At 35.5% G+C, this 23,290-nt stretch overlaps 2 protein-coding genes across 6 annotated transcripts; both read right to left on the reverse strand.

Annotated features, from left to right (window-relative positions):
• Positions 1–15,248: 15,248 nt before the first annotated feature.
• Positions 15,249–17,167, reverse strand: LOC139997815 (UPF0489 protein C5orf22 homolog). The gene is made up of 3 exons (XM_072021778.1): positions 16,860–17,167; positions 16,492–16,637; positions 15,249–15,477 (listed from the first exon to the last, which is right to left on the reverse strand). The coding sequence occupies exons 1-3, from the start codon at positions 16,920–16,922 to the stop codon at positions 15,324–15,326; spliced, it is 363 nt and encodes a 120-aa protein (XP_071877879.1). The 5' UTR covers positions 16,923–17,167; the 3' UTR covers positions 15,249–15,323.
• A 603-nt stretch (positions 17,168–17,770) lies between these two features.
• On the reverse strand, positions 17,771–22,988 carry LOC139997805 (uncharacterized). Of its 5 annotated transcripts, none has more exons than XM_072021758.1 (7): positions 22,615–22,988; positions 22,096–22,308; positions 21,818–21,991; positions 21,532–21,733; positions 21,262–21,457; positions 20,907–20,992; positions 17,771–20,814 (listed from the first exon to the last, which is right to left on the reverse strand). In XM_072021758.1, exons 1-7 carry the CDS (start codon positions 22,619–22,621, stop codon positions 17,976–17,978), a joined length of 3,717 nt encoding a protein of 1,238 aa, XP_071877859.1. In that variant the 5' UTR covers positions 22,622–22,988; the 3' UTR covers positions 17,771–17,975. The 5 variants fall into 5 exon arrangements, with proteins under 5 accessions (XP_071877859.1, XP_071877861.1, XP_071877862.1 ...); XM_072021760.1 differs by lacking the exon at positions 22,615–22,988 and adding an exon at positions 22,473–22,608; XM_072021761.1 differs by lacking the exon at positions 22,615–22,988 and adding an exon at positions 22,381–22,608 and having other exon boundaries at positions 22,096–22,297.
• Between the last annotated feature and the right edge of the window lie 302 nt (positions 22,989–23,290).

A 23,290-nucleotide genomic window follows, 5' to 3' on the forward strand; every position in this document is an offset into this window, starting at 1 on the left:
TCAACTTCGTCATTCTAAACGTAGCTCGCGTTACAGACATAAGGATGGGATTAGGTTCAACGCGTATTCTAAAACCAAAGTTAATTCCAAGACTCAAGTTTCTTCATATGTATATATGAAAACTCCCTAGAGTTCACGTGGGATAAGGACTCTTTTTGTTTTACGGATAGCACGACTTTCTTTGTCTCACGGACAGAGCGACCCTCTTTTGTTTCACGGACAACCATTTTAAGAGACACTCATTTCCTAAACGGACGGACAGAGAGCAACATCAGAGATAGACAAGATCACAGAATAATTATTTAAAATATCGAAGATTGACGGAGAAAGATCGGTAGCTCGGAACGTTGAAAATCGATTCTCGATTTTCAGGTAAACATTGCACAGAACTTGTTATTTATCGTTTATGTAATTTATTGTTATTTATTGTTATAGATTGATATCAATTGTTGTTTACTTCTGTATTTTATTTAATTACTTTCACAATAAATCTCGATTTTCAGACTTCAGAATCGATCCCCTGAATTATCCCGAGATTTACGATCTTACAAGATTCAAACTTCATATAGTTCGAGTGCTAATTATAACAATCGTTATCCTGATCGTTGCATTTATAAAATCTTTAATTGAAGCGAGTTGATTTAATGGATCTTAGATCAAGTAGTACCTTAAAAATTCAAAAATTTAAATATAATTGTCCGGATTATTACTGAAATCCTGAAAGCAACCTGTCTACCATTTAACAAATAGATAATTATTATACATATGGAAATGCAAAAATATATAAAACGTATAATAATATGTAAGGGTATATAAAATATGCAAAGTAGAGTGCTCATTGTAATACCTATATTTTATATAGAAAGGATGGAACGAATCGCCATTAGTTATTATTTATAAAAATATTAGTGCTCGCAAATAGTTGCAATCTATATACGAGGAACAATAGTATTTTGAAAAATAGCACAAAACTTTGCTATCCACGCGAAGATGAAGAAACGAAATGATACACAAACTAAGTCGTTCAAGCGATTTCACACTTTTCGATAAATCAAACGATCATTTTGCCCGATAGGAACGTGAAAACCAAGCCGACCACAAAAATATAAATCTTCTCGTATCTCCTAATAGCGTTAATCCTCGGCACGTTTAATTTTGCGTGCTGTCGCCCGCTAATGGATTCACTCTAAACTTCTACAGAGATTTTATGGAATCTCACTAGAGAACATTACGAAGTTTGTCCATTGGTAAAAGGGAAAAACGGGAAGCCACTTCATAGTGACAGCGTTATGAATCTCGTACTTTTGTGCACAGACTCGTTGCTTGTAAAATTACGCAGCCCCAAAATTACGAGATTGTTATAGAAGGGCACCGAATAAGCTACCTATCCATCATCCTTTGCTCGAAGAGCTTTGCGCTAGACGAAACTCACTCTCTCCTTTACATTTTCTCTCTTCATCTCTGTTCCCCCTTTCGTTAACTCATTTTTGTTTTCTTGCGTGCGTCTCATACCCGACGCTGTTCCTTTTGCTAACACGTTGCAGTTTTCCCCTTATTTCACGTGCAACGCCAGAAAGAATTCGAGATTTACAACATGGCCTAATACACTCGCAACGAGAGGACGGCTATACGTCATCCAAAGCCAGCCGGAATTTATCGTATAGCCGAGTTAGTGCGCACCAAGTACCACCACCGTCGACTACATGCCTTACGCCAAATCTAAACACCCGGATATAGTCTGATGAATTATGACACCTTCGCTCTATCAACGATGTGCTCTTGCTTCTTGTACATCTTTGTAGCAAACATTAATGAATAAATCTTGCGAATGGCTAGCCTCTTAACAGCGCGTTCGAAAAGGAGGATCGTACATACAGAGAAATCACATATCAATTTCATTACTGGCACAGTGAGATATTCTGAGAAGTATAATTTATTAATGGTATTGCCGAAGGAAAGCTCGTGGGCTGATAAATTATTTCCCAATACTGATCAGAAGAGAAATCGTAGAAACGTAGTGGTAGTCACGTAGTAATAACGATCACATAAATTTCAGAATGACGATCAATGGCTACTGATTGACCGTACAATATACGCCATCCAAGAAGTAATTGGAGTGGTATAAGGCAAAATTCCAACACTTGTAAAAATTGAAGACACAGAAATTAATAGTAACCTCTGTTGAAAAGTACACAGTCACCCATTATCTAATAATGCTGCTTAATGTAGAATAGCTCTTAGTTACCGACAAGTGTTGTACGGTATTTTCGAGCCCAAGTCGATTATTCTTTAATAAGATAGAGCAATCCTTATTGAATGCAATCTTGTGCAATCTTTATTGAGTACGATGTGCGTCAATCATTGATGACAATACATCACTTGATCTCTGGTGTATTTAGCGGTAATCCTTAGTAAGTATAGTTAATAGAAGAATCATAAAATTATATCGTTTACGAACGAATTGATAAAACCTGAAAACGTAGCTAGGAGCTATACGTAACATACCTTGGTACAGACTTTATCGAGTAAAGTAGAGGACTGCACGCAAACTCAGACGCGAGGATACCAATACCGAAACGCATTTTTTAACAGGACGCACATAGCGTGTCACGATATTATAGATAAACATCGTAAGAAACGATATGATCGAAAACGATAAACCGATATCTACCAACGTACTTATCACGATGAATCTTATCTTCGCCCTTCATAAGAAATTCATTTGTATTCACAGAAGCCACCCTGACGCGAAGGAAAGAAAACGAAGAAACATCGAATACTATAACGCGACGCACGATGACACACGAGGCGGCTATAATTCGTGGCGACACGCTTACGAAATTCTCTTGAGTTTGGACTGATTACGGGAGGAGTTAAGAAGAAACGCGATACTCGAGGAAATTATGAATTTACAATTCGGCCGGTATCTTTCTTCCTGCGATCCGATCGGAGATCGAGAAAAGAAAGGAAAAGAGAAGAAGAGGAAAAAAAGAAAGAAAAAACGGTAGGATCACCGGGCCTCGGGGCCGATCTTATCCCCGGCGTCGTGGCATCGGCTGCCTACGCACGAACGTCCCCGGTGTCTTGACAGACGTCTGAATGTGCATGCGCGCAGCTGCATTTCACGCGAGACACCCACCGGCAATTATGCGCATGGTGAAACGCACGAGGGTGAAAAAGAAATCGCGAAAGCCCATGGCGGGAGCCAGGCCGCGTATAACCGCGCACCAGAAGGCTGCGCGTATACTCTATACGTGGAAAAGACCACGACGACTATTTGTCAACGGTTGAGAGACGGCAGCGGATCTTACCCACGGACTCCTCTTCTCTTCTCTTCTCTTCTCTTCCCTCCGCTTCTCTTCTCTCTTCTTTTCTCTTCTCTTCTCGTGGAACGGAGAAAAAGCGGTGGAAAGAGAGATAGGAGGAGAGAGGACACTTCCCCTTCGCCAGGCCAAGAGAACGGGGCACGTTCTTCTTACGTGGATCGCGGGTACAAATCGTCGCGGTAAGATCAAAAACCAAGCGTACGTTCGCTTTCAGTGCCGTGCCGACAACGAGACGACCAGATAATCCGCCGTATAATTTCGTCACCGAGGAACGTGGCTCGCTATAGCTGAAAACCCCTTTTAGATCCGGTGGAAACATCGATTTCTTGTGTAAATATAACGCCAGAGAAAAATATGAAGTGGTCGATTCGAACAAGATGCTTTTTCAGGAATGACGTTGGTCCGATACAGGTAATACGTATTGTACGATATAAGAAAGTCGAAATGTACGATTGTGTGCCTACTGACAGAGAATTTGATAGTAACGAACAGTTTTGTTCGGTATCGCGTGTAAAATCGAAACGATTACTTCTGATAGACTACGAACAGCTGGGCTTTCAGATTTATGATGTACCAAGAGGAACAACGAGATTGCACAACGGTGCATTTCAGTTCCAAGCTGTTACTACTCGACAGCCAGTTTTATTACGCATCTGGTTGATGAAATAATAGAGTCGAGGTTTAATACGGCCGTCTGGTATTTAAATATGGACCGATCGTGACTATTGGTAACCGCATGAGCGTGAACGAGAACCATCGATATACGTTGCTCCATACTACGCGAAGAAATATAAAAACGCAGGGTTGTCCGGCCTCCTTCGAACATTGTGCGTTCGCGAGCGCAGCCGCAATTCGAATGCCATACATTTTCTCTCTCTCCTGTTCGCGCTAGTCTCGCGTGCTGCTCTAGTGGGAAGCAATTTTTCTAGAGGCGGGCTAAAATAACCGTTCTCTCCGCGTAGGTACGAGGTTGACGCGGTATCAGCCTTGCAAGGCTGCTTCTGACAAGGCGACCTCGTTCGAAGTCAGATAGTAAACTCGTTGTAACGTGACATTCTCGAGCGTGCATTCAACGAATCGCCGGTGTCCAGACAAGCCACGTGAGATATTTTGCTCTTATTTTTTATCGGGTATCGAGTATGGAATCGGTCGGGCATTACCCGTAATCATTCAGAGGTCTGTGAAACACACAACCGGTCCAGCGATATACGTGAATACGGTTCTCTGTATGATTTTGATCTGCCATAATACTAGCGCGGCTCTATTGACGGTAAATGCAATACAGCTGTCTTCGTATTTCAATTGCGTATAGCTCGGCTTTGAATCCACCGGACTGATACGGATAATCGAGACTGCACGTATGCATCGATAAACGATGGAATTTCTTTCTTTTATTTCGCTTTTTTCTCTCGCAAAAGAAATATTAAACAGGAAACGATAGCACGGTTTGATCGATGTCTTAAAATATTCGATCTTATTACATCACGGACTAAGAAACTGGTACGAGCAAGACGAACGTTTGTTTCTCGAATTGTTCGCTGGGAGACATTCCCGTCTGCCTTTAACGTTTGAAACGAAAGATATAGAAATACGCAACGAACGCGATACTTGAGCGTGTTTTACGATAAGTTTACTGGTTTCGTGTGTTACGAGAAAGTGAAACTATAACAAAATAACGAAATTTCTTCTCTAGATATTATCGGTTTTTAGCTTTGAAACTTCGAGTTGAGAAATTGAAGGAGAAACACGCGTAAAGATGAAAAATTTCGCAAGTCGTATATATCGCCTGTAACGTAACACGCTGTATGGTATTTCCCATCGCAATTATATCCTTTCCGTAACTGCAATTACACCAGCTGCTTATTTCGCGTAGCACTTTTTTCGGCTATATGCCAGTATCCTTTATAGTTGCTAAGGTATCATTCACACCGTAAACACAACTTAATTCTACACACTACACTTCGGGATTCAGGGACAGATGTACGTATTTACCGTCCGTCACGATCGCAATTTCCATCACCATCTCCATCATCATCATCTTCATCATCATCATCATAATCATCATCATCCAGATCGGACCTCCCGGCAATACACGTATCTCTGTTGAGGAATCTAAAAACGAGTCATGCGAACGTATGTAATACCAAGAATCGAATGTAATTGGGGGAGGAAACGCGAGGCCCCGGTCGCGCAATGCTCATGGCAACGAGACCTTATGCATTATTGTTCGCGTTAAACGTATCTGTAATTTCTTGGAATTACATTTACCAAAGTTACGTGTATCGTATACGGCACTCTACTTAACAAACATCTGCTCTGGACTCGAAGAAATCAGGCATCGGACTCCCCTTTCTCTCGTACGCACACATCCGCCAACGTTGATTATGCATAATTATTTGTTGCATTTTGAAATCAACTTCTCGCTCGTTTCCATACACGTATAATTCAATACGAAGGATTCTGACGTGTACGCTCGTTTCTTTTTTTCGTGTAGACTGATAGAAAAACATTTTATTTAATCCTAATTGAAATTGAAAATAGGGAAATCAAGTTGAATTTTCTACCTTTTTTATATTCAATTCCTTCTATCGTCTAAGAGCTACGTTGAAACATTAAGAAAAATATAAAACGCATAAACTTGCGTTTACGATGTTTGAATTAGATTTAGTTAATTTTAGATTTAGATAAATAGAATGATTTTAATAGCAAAACATGGATGAATGGATAATCCAGATACGCGTCCGAAGGAAAGCCAATTGTTCGCCGTAACGAGCGAAAGTTGCATAACCCATGGAAACTATAGTCAACAGGCACTCCCCCATTATGAAATTCCAGCTTAATAGGCTTCCGGCTAAGCGTGCGTGCCTGATCGGACCAAGCGGCCTAAATTCCATCCGATCCTGCTCTAATTGTCATTCAAGTTACCGCGGCAAAGTTTTCTTTCCAGTCAAGTTTTTCAACCGTGATCTCGCAACGAGACAGACAGCCTAAGTACGGCCGCGTACCCGCTAAATTCCAACGAAACCGGACCATGAAGTGCAACGAACAAACTCGACCTTTGTCACAACTTTGCCATTCTGAATGTCCAACGATGCGTAGACATTCTACGACGCGCGTGTAACGCTCTATCCATTCGTATGCCAATCGTAGAATCAATTAGAAGCAACGCTCGAACATCTCGCCTTCCTAACATCGCCGACGCTATTCAAGTCTAGCCGAGTGTTTAGACAAAAGATTTATTTGTTCGCGCGCACACGCACGCGTGTCGCGATAAGATCTATAGCGGCATATGAGTAGAGGACAATTCAAATCATGTTGTTGCTTTGCCTCGGAGTATCAAGATCGTTAGGATACGCGTAATGTTGTTAGAATTTAATCTTGAAGTTAAGATTAATAATCTTTGGAAGACACAATGTTTGTCTTGAAATAATATTCAGTGATGTTTATTAAACATAACTACAGAACCTGATGTATATAAGCGAGTGGTATAATTAACAACGTATACAAGAATTGTTGATTGTTGGCCAGTTACTCTCAGACTAGACTTAGGTAGTGACCCATAATCCCTTAAATACTTTGAGCCCCACTCTGTATACAGTAATGAATAATGAGACCTGTGTAAGTGTCCTGTTCAAATGCCTGTGTGGGTGCCTGTGTAAGGGTATTATGACTATGCGTGAAATATCGTTGTATTCCAACAAATGTAATAATAAATAAATTCCGGGCAAAAGAATATCGCAGCTACGTGCAACCGTCGAACAAAGACGAATTTGAATTTTCCGGCTCTCCCCCGGCCAGTATAAATAAACGGACGCGATCGCGAGCGAATCGGTATATACCGAGTATCTACGAATTATCGGTCAATATCTACGAGTTATCAGCCAGCAATTATACAATGTCTTAGCGAATATGTTTGTACAAGCGTAATTTATTTATTCTTTTAAATATATTTAACAAGTTGGAACAGCAAGTTCTCGTTATTCTATATTACAATCCTCTACAAGTCCTCTGCAGATCTCTCGCCCTCAATCATATCGTGCAATCGCAATTAACCGCGAGTTCGCACGTAACTACCACCGAGAAACGTTTCAAGATCCCACGTACGGATCGATCCCTGTGTGCGAGCTCTCGTTCGAGAACCGATCGGGAACATTTCCAGGCAACCACGTAGCTGCCTTGGTGTTACGCGGCTAACGATCAATTAGGAGGCAACCACGACGAATCAATCGACGGGGAAGAAGCAACGAGCGACCACGACGGAGAAGGGAGGAGTAGGAGGATCGAGATCCCTAGGAACCGATCCCCTTGCGAGGTCGATGCTACTAATTCCTCGGGGTCGAGTCGTGCCGCGACCATGCTCGCGATTGGTCCACGTCGGTGGCGGCCCCTTTTGTTCTTTTCACCAAGAACCGGCGATATGTGTAGAGCAACCTGACGACGATCGTGATATGCCAACTGGCGCCCACGCTCCTGCGACTTGAGACACGTTCCTGTGCTACCTTCTCGGCCCTGACCTGCCATCACCTCGTGCACCACTCTTTAAACCAACACCCTTTTATTTCTTCGCGCCGATTACACCGGACCTGCTGCACCTGGGGTATAGGTGTTTCTATTGCCCCGACCTATTGCCCTTCCATTCCTCAAAATATACTTGTACGCTTTCATTCACCGGCATTAATGATGATGGATCGACGGCACCATGGAATCAGATAGTAACCGCTACGGGAAATAATTGGATCGCGATAAGCCATCAGATAGGGATACCACGACCGTATACTGATCGAATCCACGGTGAATTCATTTCTATTCGTAAATGAGCGATAACTTCCTCGAAACTCGACAACGCGTACTGCGTTGTATCGTGGAAGACGACTGGATAAAAGGGATCTCTAGTGGCCGTGAAATTAGTAGCTCGGAATGATGGAAAGAAATTGAAATAGAATCTGTAGCTAATAGAAGCCAACTTTGAAAATTAAGATACCAAGGGAAGATATTAAGATAACGGCGTACTGAAATAATACCTCTCGTAAATCTACGACGAGAATTATTCAGTAACACACGCTGATAACTACACATAGAATTATCCTTTACCCTGTTAAGAGATGTACATTTTTAACGTACGATTCTAACGTGCAAACCTATATTGAGGCGTCGTAGAAAACAATGGAAAAACGAAAAATTATACGTAATACCTATTCTACTTTGGCAGTGGTCAATGACGATATACAATGCGCGTAATGGCAATAGGAAAAAAGAGTCTCGATGGCTGACGATTGCGTTCACCATCCACTAGGATTTCTCCCACCTCGAGCAACCTCTGTCCTCCTACTCTGGCGGCGCGGCGATAGTTGGGCCACCTCTTCCTGGAAAGTGTACCATCGTCGACCATTGGATGCCATAGAAATCAAGGCTACCAATTGGACGACACCAGTCTCTCTAGCGTTCACCTAGGAATCCCGCGACCTCACGGAACAAATTCACCGCGCGGTACACGCGATGCACGTGCAGATGTAGCCTGATGCAGTCACGATGCGTTATCGACTCGGATCTGCGACGTCACGCCTTCAGGTTGCACGAAGCGTTTATGTTAATTGCACGCGACCTTCGCTGAAACCGATAGCTTCTCGCGTCAGCTGTAAAAATGTTCGACGTTCGCTTTCGCAACAACCACGGACGTAAAAATTGGATAAGATCGACGAGCAAAGCGTGCAAAAGAGAATCGACGAAAGGGATTTCAATTAGCAGCTGCGTTTATTGTTATTCGAAAAGCGCGATATAATGAAATTTAATTCACCGGGTTTATGTACAGGGGTATGTAAGAACGACGGATGGCAGACACGATGGAATTAATTCGATTTTTTTCAATGTGTAAGCTTTGTATAGCTAGGGACTTTGTTATTTAAAATATTTCAATATACATGAAAATATCTACTATTTTTAATCGAAGACAATGAATTTATTTATAGCATAGTATTTGTTCAATTTTTGTATAAAGCAATTCGAACAAGACGATTATTGTGAAATTTTTCAATAATTTAAATAATAACGATGATACGCGAATCGTTAAAAATGATAAAAAGTAATCTACGTGTTGGTTTACGGTCAAATGAAAATTAACCGATTATATAAAAACTTTTATCGCGAGATTCACAATTTTGTGATTTAATTACATACCTAGGTACGTAATTCTTCTGCGATATAATTACAGATACATTCACAGAAATTACATAAAATGTAGCGATGAATATTTTGTTTAAAGTAATCGAAATGTATCGAATAGAAATTAGAGATGCTAGAATATCTTTTCGCTATTATGGAAAAAGATAGAAATTTTGAAAGATCGTTTTTTGTATGAAATCCTCGATCGAGTTATCATAGTTCGATACATCATAGATTTATACGAAAATGAAGTCATAGAATTTTACTAACTTAACAAAGAAGAGATCGAACTTTCTTTCTTCAAACATACATTTCCGAATCTTTAGAAATTTATAAGCGCGCTAAAGTTTAAAAAGCATTGTGAAAAACACTAGAAAATGAAAGTTCCTAACTTCAACTAATCGTAATATCATGTAAGAATGACTGAAAAGTCTACATTAATGGATAGGAAGCATTACGACCGATTTTCACATTCTTCGAGGGAAGAAAAGTTAAAATTCCACGCGAGTAAAAACACTTGCGCGATAAATATTCGAGCAACAATCGGAAGAAAAGGATGGAAAATTTAATTAGAACCAATTTCACGCGTGAATTTGAACGTTTCCGTAAAGAATTATTCGCATAACAGACGCAATTTGTAAATAATGCAGCGATCAACGTTTCGTTGAGGAGTTCGACAAAGACAGTCGTTCAAACTTCGAAGCGTAGAGCAATTTGTGCTCTACAACCCGTGAACTTTCCTCCAGCTCGCGTTTCTAATGTGTTGATAAACGTTCTCGGTGAAAAAAGGCAGGAAATATAAGCCTCGCTTGCATTACCGGGAACAAGTTATGCGATTAAGACACCGAGTGAAAATCTCGACGTGCTTCTACCATACCGGTATTCAAAGAACCGAGACGCGGGGTCTCTCAGTCACGGCAGGTATTTACTCCTATGTACTAGGTATGGGGACACATTAGGCCGATCGCGTATTCCGTGACATCGGTGCTGTTTTTCCAGAAATTCGAGGAATGCTTGAGATCTCTGTGGTCGTGGTACCGGACGTAAAAGAACAGAAAGGTCCCAATTACGTAAGCGTTTTCGTGCGAATCACATTCCGCGAATTCCGAAGGAGTATCGTTATCTGAAGATAGTCTGGAATCTCTCTAAGAGAGGTTTGATAGCGTTTGTTCAGAGAAAATCTTGTGTGTTGTAACGCGTGCGATCGAAGAAAACGATTACGCGTAATAGCCCAAACAAGTTAAATTAAACTTTCCCCGGTGGAACGAAAAACGCTCGGTGTTCTGTAAATTAGCGTAATTTGTTAGCTAGATGCTACGCATGCTTTTCATTATCGACATCGAACAACGAAAGCAACTGGCCGGGTGATCGAACTACGGTAAGCAGACGCGAAGTAGCGTAGGTCACGTTGCCCACGATGGAACACAGGGAGGGAACTTCCTTAGTTAGAACAACTTCGCATAAGTAGGTGATTCTTGCATCTGCAGAACTACAAAACGTGAAATATAGAACGAAAGAACACACGCCGCGGAACGATAGGGGAGGGGCGTGCAAAGAAACCGAGTTTACGAGATGATTGTCCTAGGGACCCTATTCATTCGACACGGAATCTCCAAGCGGATCTCTATTGTAGATTATTGCGCCATTGTCCATTGTCGCGATCCCCCCACAACCAAGCTTCTTGAGCCTTTCCTCGAGGACAACGAAAAAGAGAGTCACCGGCGAATCAAGGCGAATGGAAAACGGAAACACGTGGAGGTTGAGAAAAATTTCTTTCTACCATCGAAGATGTGTAAATCTCATTTTACCAAATAACTAGATAACCAGATAACAATATACGATATGCAATTTAAATTCTACGATTTAGTCCGGACAATGAAAATTGCGTTTGATCGAAGAATAATTTAAATAATACTCTCGTGCTACAAAGTCGAAATAGAAATAGATATCCAATGTACAGCCAAATTCATCGAGTCTGCGGCGAGCTAGCGATTCCAATAATTAGCCTGACGCAAAAACCACGTAATTCCAAATCCGAGCACGACCGTTCTCATTGGAATCCACGCGTCTACGAATGCCAGTCGTTTCGATTAAAACATATTCATCCTAGTTTATCAGTTGTTACGCGTATCCAGTAATGTAAGTCATTGAAAAAAAAGAAAATACATTCAGAGCATCGAAAAAGTTAGAAAATCGTGCATCCTGTGGTTCGTCAATGCAAATCGATTCGCTTTCGATCGACACCTGCGCGTGGGTACGCGCGATTACATATGTATAACTTCGACGAAAAGCGGTCGATGCCGTCGTATTTTAGATTTTATCAAGAAGATATTCTATCCACGGTATCCCGATCATACGAGGAGGCAATTATTAGTAACTGGCAAATTATTGTATCCGTCGTAATTCACTTTAATGGTTACACGTACAGTTAATGATCCAAGACGCTACTACACGTTTTACGCGTTTAAAGTCTAATCAAGGGTGAACTTTTCTTGTTTCATATGAAACGATCAGATATAAACTTTTCCTCTCTGCTAGCTTGTGCTCGACAGTTCTCCCCGCCAACTCGATCAAATGTATAAAATACAAATTGCCCCAGAGAAGTATATATATGTATATATATGTATGTACGTTCGAATATAAAAATGAAGAAGATTACCATTTGCACGTGGCAAGTCTAAAGTATATATATATATATATATATACGTTAAAATATGAAAATATTTCATTTTGTTTATACACCGGACTATAAATCGAGAATAGCTACGACCAAGATACTCATCGCTCGGAGATAACCAGAATGAGAAGACTAGAAATAATTCTGCGGTCGGTTTAATTGTATGTACCCGATTCCTCGAATCGTTAAGCGTCTGACAAGTATTTAAAACGTTAAAATTGCGAACGTCTCTTCCAATCTAGGTGCGTAGCTAGCTAGAATTCCAGATAGTCACAGGGGGCAATGGAATCGACGTAATCAAAATATTCATCGGATAAGGAATGAATGGAAGCACACGGAGAGCACGAAGAAGTCTTGACAACGGCATAATTCGCGTGCTTCACTCACGGTACACGGACATATATCCACGGTAATTCGAGAAACATAACTCAAGTCCCAGCGGAGCGCTACATCACGGCCACCAGTTTCTTGGCAGATATCGCCACGGCGCACCGTGTCGGCTTCCCTTTGCTACTTTACCTGCCTTTTTCCTTTTACCACTCCTCGGTCAGCCCCGCGCTCACCCTCGTGTCTTGTCAACCAAGTTTTACCCCTTCCATCGTGGATTAACCGACTGTGACGACTTTTCATCGCGACGCGTGTCTACCACCTTCCGCGAACCATGTAAACCGATATTCAAGACTTTCGCGGTGTTCACCAGAATTGATTCAAGTCGATACTTATTTTCACGACGAGATCATAGGTGTATAGATAAAGAATCGATATATCAGATTTTGCGGGATCATTGCTTGAAAATTTGATTACATCAGGATATCGTGTGCAGGATATAAGAAACACAGCCTTTTATAACATTTATTACAAGTTTAACGTATCTAGGATGCGGATGGAAATATATTTTTGTTTATGTGAATCTGTGAAAGTAATATTTCGATTACTCTTCCGGAGAAATGTATCGATCAATGCAAGTAATACAACAAAATTACATTCGATCATTTACGTACAATGAAATTAAAATTTCAAAAAAAAAGAAAAATGGACAGTAATTGAAAAGGAGAAATTAAAAAAGACGGGATTGAAAATACCGACTAATTTACCAAATACATGTCAAATATTTCGAAATTTATTAAATGCTTATCGAAGTTGATGAGTAATACTATGTACAATACACTTTTGAGCGTCATATTCGTAAAAGGTCAGTGATCAAGATTTAAATCAAGATATATCACGTAGGAGCTGACAAGCCCGTTACCATTGATTTAGATGGTCGTGTTAGTCGTAGTAATTTAAAACGAAATTACCCAGCTAATTGAACGTATCGCGTTATGGTCAGAATATAATTACACCGTGATCAAGTTATAAAATACGATGTTACGTCTTTATAGATGTAACATACGAGTTTAAATATCTGCATTAGACCTCATGTTCATAACAGAGAAGCAATCATTCATATCGTTGAATAACGCGCGCACAAAGAACCACGACAGAACAATAAAACCACTATACACATACTTCATGAATCATTCTCAAACCTTATAGTATTTTATGTGCATTACCGTCCTGTTATGTCTTTCGTCGCTGCGTCACACCCCTGTTTCATTGAACATGTTTCAGCTAATAATTATGTAACTTCTGTCATAAAAATAATCAAATCTAATACTTGTCCGATATTGCAACAATATTGCCGTAATGAATATCTGCGATAATTAATCGAGCATGAAAAACGTTAAAACAACTTTCTCTAAAACGATAATATATATATAATTTAAATGTAATACGAAATCGTTTAATATACATCTCAAATTTTATCGTTCTCATTCACAGCATTTTAACGCTAACTACTGACTATTACTAACCTAACCCAGCTTTGTATAGAAACAGTTTTTGTATTTTAAAGAAATTTTAAAGAAATTATTTCCTTGAAAACTCAACCAAAGAATACTAGTATACAACACTAGCGTGATTCGTTCAGTAAGCACGATATCTCAGTCAAAATGAAATTTTTCACATTCATTGTTTTCTATCATCGGTAACAGATTCATTTTACATACTTGTACAGTGTTGATTATAATGTTTTAATTAATTATACCGTTCTACTATTCGACAACAAGTTATCACGTAAACTGAGATCACGCAATGGCGATAATAAGATGCAACGTTTGGTAACAAAACTGGTACCACCTGTCGACAATTTTCTGATGCTTGTCTCGGTACGAGAGGACACATGTAATATTACGCTACAGCTATCCTAAATGTATACGAAGTAGCATGTTCATATATGTTAATCGGCACAGGAGCAGGCACTTAACCCTCGCTCGCTTTTACGAAGTGAAAAATAATTCTCGGTCCAAACGATGAGCGCATCGTGAATGTCTGTTTTATCTGGAACTTAATCTCTGCGCAATGTACGAATGGCTTCGCATGTTATCCTAAACGCATCAGACGACACGTGCGCAATGTAATTAAAAAATCAAACTGGCACGCCTTCAGAAAATATAATTTACGATTCGTCATGGGTCTATAGTTATTCTTATTTTACATGTTGTAAAATAAAAATATCATGTTAAATTATCGAAACGTCTCACTTTCTCTTTTTCAGTTCCATTTTTCTTTATTAACCGTCCATAGGTAAACTAGGTAATTTATATTATTATCTAAGCCTACTTTTGTTTCATTATTCTAAGTTTTCGAAAAACCTGAAAAGATTCTGGAACAATTATCAATATCTTCGCTATCAAATGTTAAAAAGATATTTGCAAATAAGAAAAGAGTTTTTATAAAGAATAGAAATCCAAGGATGAAATTTTGCCTGGCTCGTCAACGATGCAATTTTCCTATGGAGGGTTAATAATTTTATTAGAAGTTTTCATATCTTTATCGTTTATAATTATAAATACCATTATTTTTAAAGGCTGTCCACAAATTCCATATTTCAATATCCGAAAATGCTTATTTTCTACTAGCATGTGATATAATGTATAGATATCGATAAAAATATGCATTAAATGGTCATTGCACATATATTGCTTGCATTCATGTGTTTACACAATGTAGAAATGCAAAGTAATGATTAACATCCATTATAGCGTCAAAGTTTTTCATGGTGCATTTACAAGCACGGTTCAGTTTGACACGCAATAAAAATAAAATAATGCGATGAGAACTTACCTTATTGATCCGTTGTCCTTATGCTTGCCGATGAAGAAGGTTATCACGCCATCGACCATTTGATTCGCCCACGGTGGTTTGACCCAGATCAGGTGCTTAAAGTGACCGGCATATGCAGCAGGCAACATCCAATTTTCGATGCTAATTTCACTATTGGTGAAGATATGTAATTTAGTATCTCATAAATGATTAAAATTTAGAAATAAAAAAATAATTTTTTTAATGTAAAAATTAATTTCAAGAATGATTTTACGAACCTATTTTTTCAAAAATTATTGAAATTGAAAATGTCCTCGTCCCTCCTACGTACAAATTTTTTTTAATATAGCGTCCTACTCGATTTTCTTTTTATATTTAAACTGTTTAACGCGATACGTCGTCCAAAATATTTTTTGATGTATTTGTTTGTATTTGTTTATGGAAAATATTTATGAAAAAGGCCTATCCCTAATTTCGATAATCTTTTAATATATATGTTGTCATCATCCTGAGTAGTGTTGTGAAGGTTTTAATTGGGGTCGCTTTATGAAAGAATTATTATCAAAAAAGTGTTTACTCAAAAGTATATAATTTTCTACACATTATTTGCATTTAATATAATGTAGTTAACCAGATTCCTTAATTGTTTACCTTTCTTACTGAAATCGAAAAAGAACTCGAGGAAAGATGACTCACAATTAGTACAGAACATATCGTTGTATCCAAATATTCTACATTAATTTCGATTACTGATAACAACGAATGACAACGAAATACAACAAAATTAACAACAAAACCTAATCTAACCCACATCTAATTTTAATTTAATCAGAAATGAATTTGAGTTAGACTAAATTTTTTTCAGAATGAGGTTATTTTAATTCCACACATTCGATTTACCATTATCATTAAAATCTTCAGGTTGGTGACCTTAAGAACACATTAAAAAATTATCGAAATGAGAGTAGCTCCGCTTTTATGCATATTTACTTTATTTATATATTAAGATATAATACGTTAAATGAAAGAAATATGCAAATATTAATAATAAAAAGAATAAAAAATAGGTTCGTTATAATGAATATATAAGAAAGTATATTTAAGAAATAATTAAATGTTCTTAACAGCTTCTATTCAATAATAAAATAAAGCTTATTATCAATAACAATAAAAAATCTAAAATACCTAAACAATTGATTTTTATCCCATACAGTGTTCGCCAACATCGTTTTCGGTATAAGCATGTCAGGATGCGAATCTAAATGCACGAACGCGTTTCCTTCGAACGGAAGGTGTTTCGATCCCAAACACCGATAAATGAATGGTAGCACCTAATAAAACAATGCAAAATTTCACAAAAAAATTCGAATTTTGTACCATCGTTTAAATTTAACATCGCACGATTTTAATTTCCAACGCCTTTGATCACGTGACCAATTCGTCATTGGTAGTTGAAACGCTTGTAGCGCCTCTGGTGTGCTAACAAGGAAATTTGGACAGAATAAGTTGCGATGTAAACAAACTAGGAAGACGTTGGTCATTCATAAACTCACTTCATTGTGGCTCTCTACCGCATAAATCGGGATCCGTTTGAAGTATTTCCTAGGGAATGACATATTTCTTTCCAAGCACTAAATGTATACGAACGAACGCACGTAATCTACAAAAAAAGATAATTACGAAATATTTAATAATTAACACCATACGACATTCACGAACACGATTAAGAGACTCCTTCACGCGAAAGCACGTGGTAACCGACTGAAGTATATACTAGGCGGGCTGCTCAAACGATTATTTTGCGAATAAAGGACGGACACAACAAGCGCGTACCCCAAATTCTCACGAGACGAGTTTCGTAAGGTGGCTTTTTTCTTCTCGTTCCCCTTGAAGAAACGCCTTAGAAACCTGATCCCTCTAACTCACAATCACTATATGACATTCGAATAAATAAAATTACTTAATATTTTTTGTACTGTGAACATTACATATTATTAATATTCTTTTGTATAATTTAAGATCAGTAATAATAAATTTCAAGTTTGCAAGAGAAACATAATTTTGTTGAATTACACAAATGTTATTTAAATTGATTTGCCGCGAAGAATGATGAATTGTTTTTTATGTAAAGATTATATATTTTAAAAACATTAATTTATATTAAATGAAAAAAAACGCACACAAATACTTTTATGTACAACTTATCAAACAGTTAATTCAGTATGTATTTCAAATATTTATTGTAAAACAATATAATTATATACAAGCTACAAAACATTTTTCGAAAGTAATAATTATAAATATATTATTTTCATAATCAACAAGTTTTACATTTTATAAGATATTATCGTGATTTCTATTGAAATTAAGGATATATCAATTAATAAACAAGGATTAGCAAATGTTAAATGAGTTGCACACGAATACCGTCCCACAATTATTAGGATATTATAAACATAGTTCATTTTAAGTGTTTTGTACAATATATTTCTAATTTAAGAATGATTTTCCATTAATTGATCACAGATTCATTATCAAAAAATTTAATTACGCAGTCTACAATTTGATCAACCATGCATACAATACGTACACATACAGACGTGTATTGCATGCGCGCCTCACATATACAACAGATGTTGATAATAAATTGATAATATTGTTTTATCTTATTAATTTTTATTATAATTCTTCATTGCATTACGGAGCATTTCTGATTTATAAAGTTCTAAATGCAATCGATTTGTTTCCTCTCTTAATGATGATAAAAATTGATCAATTTCAACTTCATTAAGGTTATCACGTGATGAATGAGGAAAATGATATACATTCTCTGAAAATATATTACTGGACAAATGTCCAGGTACGTACATATAATCTTCTACTTGATTATAAGGAACATTAGGCATATAATTATAAAAAGGAGCATAATATTGTGAATTTATAGGCTTCTTTGATTTTTGTTGATATAAATTACAAATATTGATTTTCTCAGTTGTAACTTCATTATCTAAATGTCTCTGTGAAACATTTTTTGTTAAAGGTGTAGAAGAAAAATTACATGAATTATTCTTTCGATGTTCATTAATTCTAGGAACAGAAACAGAACTTTGTGGTTCATTATCTACATAAGACTCTTGACAATTAAATATATCTTGAATATTCTGACTATTTTTTCTGCTTAAATTTGTTTCCGTAAAAGACGAATTTAACCGATCTGTCATTGATCTAGATGACAAATCTGATTGCGTTTGTGACGTATATTGTTTTTCATATGTATCAGTACTATCAGATGATCTGATAATATATTGTTCTTTAGCAATATTATCTCCTTGTTTCTGAATCTTTTTCCGTCTACGAAATTTATTTTTCGCATATACTTTTCCATTCAGTCTATGTTCCTTAACGGTATCATTTTCACTAGAAAATATACTTGATGTACTACTAGTCAAGTTACAATTTTCATGGCGTGTAACTTTTTGTATTTTAAAAAGATCATCCAAACCTAAATCAGTTGATATAGAATTGTCAGAACTATAGTTATTGCTCATTTTATCCCATTTATTATCATTTAGAGAGACGTTTTCTTCTTGACTAGTCATATTTCCAATATTATCTAGTGCCTTATGTAAAATATCAACCTTTGAATTAATAACATTTTCACCTCGATTTGTGCTATCAAAATGTTCTAATAATTTGTCTTCCTGTTCTTTACTTTCATTTTTATTTGATTCCTTCTTAGATAATTCACTTTGTATTACTGTTAACAATTCATTAACTGTAGAGTTGTTTAAACTTTTTAATTTTTGTATTAAATTGTACTTTTTAGGCTCATCAATGAATGTCACAAAACTAGCTATTTGCAATAAATGTTCCCCAGGATAAGGATTTGAATATAAATATCGTAATGCATTGAGATAATCTTCTCTGTCTGTGTTGGAGATCATAAGATTTGGCATATATGAATCTAATTCAACAGGATATGGAAAATATGCATTAAAATTTTTGCTACATTTTCGATGGGAACTTTTGAAATTTTCTATTTCTTTATATAGTTCTAATACATTTTCATCTACAGAAGTTCTAAAATATAAATAAGTGTCATTTACTTCATCGTCATTTCGTATTTCTGGATAAACACATAAGAGAGCTTTCTTTTGTACTCTATAAAATACTTTGAGCATTTCAACGTGTTTCTGATATATGAACTTTTGTATAGATTCTTTCATTACTTCCATTACATTATTTAATAATTTGATTTCAAAATTAAGTTTGTTTTTCCAAATAAATGCCTGTTTCAATAATATTTCCTCGTCATTTGAACATAATTCATCACAAAATGTATTAGAATCTTTCATATATTCTGTGAGATGAGAATTCAATTCTTCTAAAATGGAAACATCTGTGCTATTTTGAACATTATTTGAGATAGTTATCAGAGTATCAGCATTTACATCACTTTTTTTCTGAATTTTTTGTTCCGAGTCTTGTTTCTGCATTTCATTATGTACAGTACTTCTAGAAATGGTATCTTCAGAATGTACATTAATATTCACGTAATTATGATGGAAAGATTTTTCTGTATTTTTACTTTGAAAATTATATTTTGTAAATTCAATAATCATATCAATATTAGAATTTGATAAATCATCTTCTTGTAAATCTGATAAATCAACTTCAAATATCACATTTTCATTGTTTTTCTGCCAGCTGGAAGGATTATTGATTGAGGCATCCAATGTAAAACTATGTATAATTTTGGGCTTAGACACATTGTACGATATGATTGTAGTCTCTTTCTTCTCCTTTTTAATGCATTGAGATTCATCTATCAGATTAATACATGGTACAAACAAAGAATTAACTTTTATTTTATTTTGTAAATTAGGCATGTTTCTTAAACAGGAAAACTTCATTATATTATTTTTTACTTCTTTCACATTTTCTGTAACTTCTTTATTTATATTATCTGTTGTTTCATTAACTTTTGACTTTATATTATTCTGTATTTCTATATTAGCAGCATTCATAGATAAATCATTAATAGCTGTAGTGATAGGCTTAATGTCAAGTTGATTTTCATCTTTTTCAGATTTTGCATAAAGTTTCTCAAATTTTGTATTAGAAGTATTCCAAATATCATTTGGATAATCAAAAGGAAGTTTCAGTACATAAAAACTTGGACCTCCAATGGACATTAATAATTTTTTTAATGTTTCTAACTCATTTTCTGCAATTATTGTTATAGAGAGACCATAAGATCCATAACGTCCAGCTCTTCCTATTCTATGCAAATATGTTGGTGCATCTATGGGTAAATCAAGGTTTATAACTAAATTTACGTTATCTGCATCTATACCTCTTGCAGTTAAATCAGTTGTTACCATTATTTTACATTTAAAAGTCTTTAATTTATTAATGGCCTCAAGTCTTTTATTCATATCTTGATTTCCAGCAAAAAAGGTTGCTTTAAAACCCATAGCACTAATTTTGTTACATACAGATTGGGCTCTGTAAAAGACGGTGTATTTTAAGTATATATATGCATGGTGCTTAATTATTTGAAAAAGTGTAAATAAAAGAAATTATAAAAATATACTTACCTTGATTGATAATTTGAAAAAACTAAACTTTGTTTGAATGGAATTTTGTTAAATATTTTTATTAATTCGTCTACTTTTATTTGAACCTAAAATTTAGTATTAAAATAATTTTATAACATTTAATATAGTAGATCAAGTCCATAAGTTCGTGCATATTTTTAACTGTAATAAATCAATAAAAGGATATGAAAATGAATTTACAATATATTTACCATTATTTAGTATGATTACTTATTATTTTTATAATAATTTATGCACCACGTGTTTTTATAATAAGTGCAATAAAAATGGACATAAACTTATGAACTGACTTGATATTTGTATGATTATACAAAACAAGAAAATTAAATCAAACCTGTTTCATAACATTTGGATGAGAAGGAACAATTGTTATGAACTGTGTGAGTCCAACAAGTATTGGTTCATTGTTATCTGGAGATGCTAAAACAGGAGAACACATATATTCCTGTAAAAATATTTCCAAATCTCCCGGATAAGTTGCACTTGATGCTATAACTTGTTTACTTAGTGGTAATTTTGAAAAGATATAGCTGAAAATTTTTATTGTGAATAATACTTTTACTTCTTTAATAATGTCAATAATATATTTCATTATTATACGAACTTAATGTCTTTCTGAAAACTGGTTTCCATTAATTTGTCTGCTTCATCAAGAATAAATAATCTAACATTTTCAACTTTTAAGAATTCTTTATCAATTAAATGTCTAATTCTACCTGGAGCACCAACAGCTATGTGACAATTATTCAATTTCTTTTTATCACTTTCTATAGCTGTTCCTCCTATAAATACTTCAACTTTTAAACCTGAAATTAAAAAAATAATTTTATTTCATAACTCCAATTATTCATCAAACAAATAAATTTAACTAAACTTAGAAATATATTTACCTTCTATTTCACAAGCTACAGACGAAAAAACTTGTGCAATTTGTACAGCAATTTCTCTAGTAGGTGCTAGTATTAATACTTGTACAGATGATATATCTATATCAATCATTTCAAGTGATATTATACAAAATACTAAAGTTTTACCAGTCCCTGATTTGGCACGTACTATTAAGTCTGTAGTTAACGCATACATTAATAACTTATAGCTTAAAATATACTAAATATAATATATATAATATTAAGTATTAAATATATATAAAATAGAAAATATTATATACCAAAACCACATCTTCCTAAAGGAATTGCTTTTAATTGTATAGGTGAAGGTCTTTGGAAACCACAAAGAGATAATCCATCCAAAATTTTTTGGGAAAATCCCATTTGATAAAATGTAATATCTTCTTGTACTTTAATATCCTTTGTCCGTGGCTTTTTATCAATATCATGTGCAATAATATGAGACATTTTCTCTATTTTCTCCTGTAACATAACTATAAAAATATTGTTTGAAATTTAGTTTTATTATTTAAACGAAATTACGTAGATACTAGTATAGTATTAACCTGCTTAAATCAGATTAGAATTATTTTCTAATATTATATCATTTCGTTCAATCACATAGATATAATATATATATTAAATGAATGTACTTCACTGTTAATATTTTATGTATTACTAGGGGCATATCCACAGTATATACCTGAATAATCACATATAATTCTTAGCGTGCCGGCTTTTACTTGTGATAAAAACAAGGTTACAAATTTTCTTGAATCGTCATACATAAATATACATACATGACATGTTATAGAGACTGTTTTAATGTACCAGTATTACTTTCCTATTTGTTACTCAAGTTAATCCATTCTCCAATCACTTTATGTAAACTGGACAAACCGTAAAAACTTCAGTATAGTCAGAAAGGAAATTTCCTCTCTGGTATAGTCTATCCATTGAAACAATAAACGTAAACAAAATTTGATTGCTGCAACTGTAATTAAAATTTCTTTGCTGCGTGGAGAATTTCAGATTGGATTGTTGCTAAAGTACTCTAGTCGTGCTTAGAAGTTTTGGATAAACAAACTTGATAATTAACAAATGGTTTAAAAAATAACATACAGGAGACATGCAAGAATACAAAGAAACCCAAATTTAAATGAATTAAATATGATACAAATAACTATATTTTAATAAACTAATTACAGATTAAGAAACCTTTAATCTAGTATGATTTCCATCCTTTTTGGATAGCGCCCAGATGTCGGGATTAGCTTTACAATATTCCTCCCTTTCTCTCATTATTTAGTCTATTTATGTCTTCGTATTTTACATAACAAACGCAATTTGCTTATGGTTCGATAAGAAAAATTGTTATTAATTAATATCAATAATAATTGTTCCTATTGAAGTTTATCATATAGCAGAGCGAAAGATTTATTTGATATTATGATGTGTTATGATAATTTAGATAAA

This window comes from Bombus fervidus, chromosome 2 (genome assembly GCF_041682495.2).
Source record: "Bombus fervidus isolate BK054 chromosome 2, iyBomFerv1, whole genome shotgun sequence".
Taxonomy (NCBI): domain Eukaryota; kingdom Metazoa; phylum Arthropoda; class Insecta; order Hymenoptera; family Apidae; genus Bombus; species Bombus fervidus.

What these genes read in the sequence shown, in the direction of transcription:
- LOC139997805 (XM_072021757.1), bottom strand. Translation starts at nt 22,502, where the DNA reads ATGCCCCTAGTAATACATAAAATATTAACA. An exon ending in TGTAGCTTGTGAAATAGAAG is followed by an intron (nt 21,734 to 21,817) that starts GTAAATATATTT and finishes TTTTAATTTCAG; the next exon opens with GTTTAAAAGTTGAAGTATTT. An exon ending in ATCCAAATGTTATGAAACAG is followed by an intron (nt 20,993 to 21,261) that starts GTTTGATTTAAT and finishes ACTAAATTTTAG; the next exon opens with GTTCAAATAAAAGTAGACGA.
- LOC139997815 (XM_072021778.1), bottom strand. Translation starts at nt 16,922, where the DNA reads ATGTCATTCCCTAGGAAATACTTCAAACGGATCCCGATTTATGCGGTA. An exon ending in CGGTAGAGAGCCACAATGAA is followed by an intron (nt 16,638 to 16,859) that starts GTGAGTTTATGA and finishes TTGTTTTATTAG; the next exon opens with GTGCTACCATTCATTTATCG. An exon ending in GATAAAAATCAATTGTTTAG is followed by an intron (nt 15,478 to 16,491) that starts GTATTTTAGATT and finishes CTTCACCAATAG; the next exon opens with TGAAATTAGCATCGAAAATT.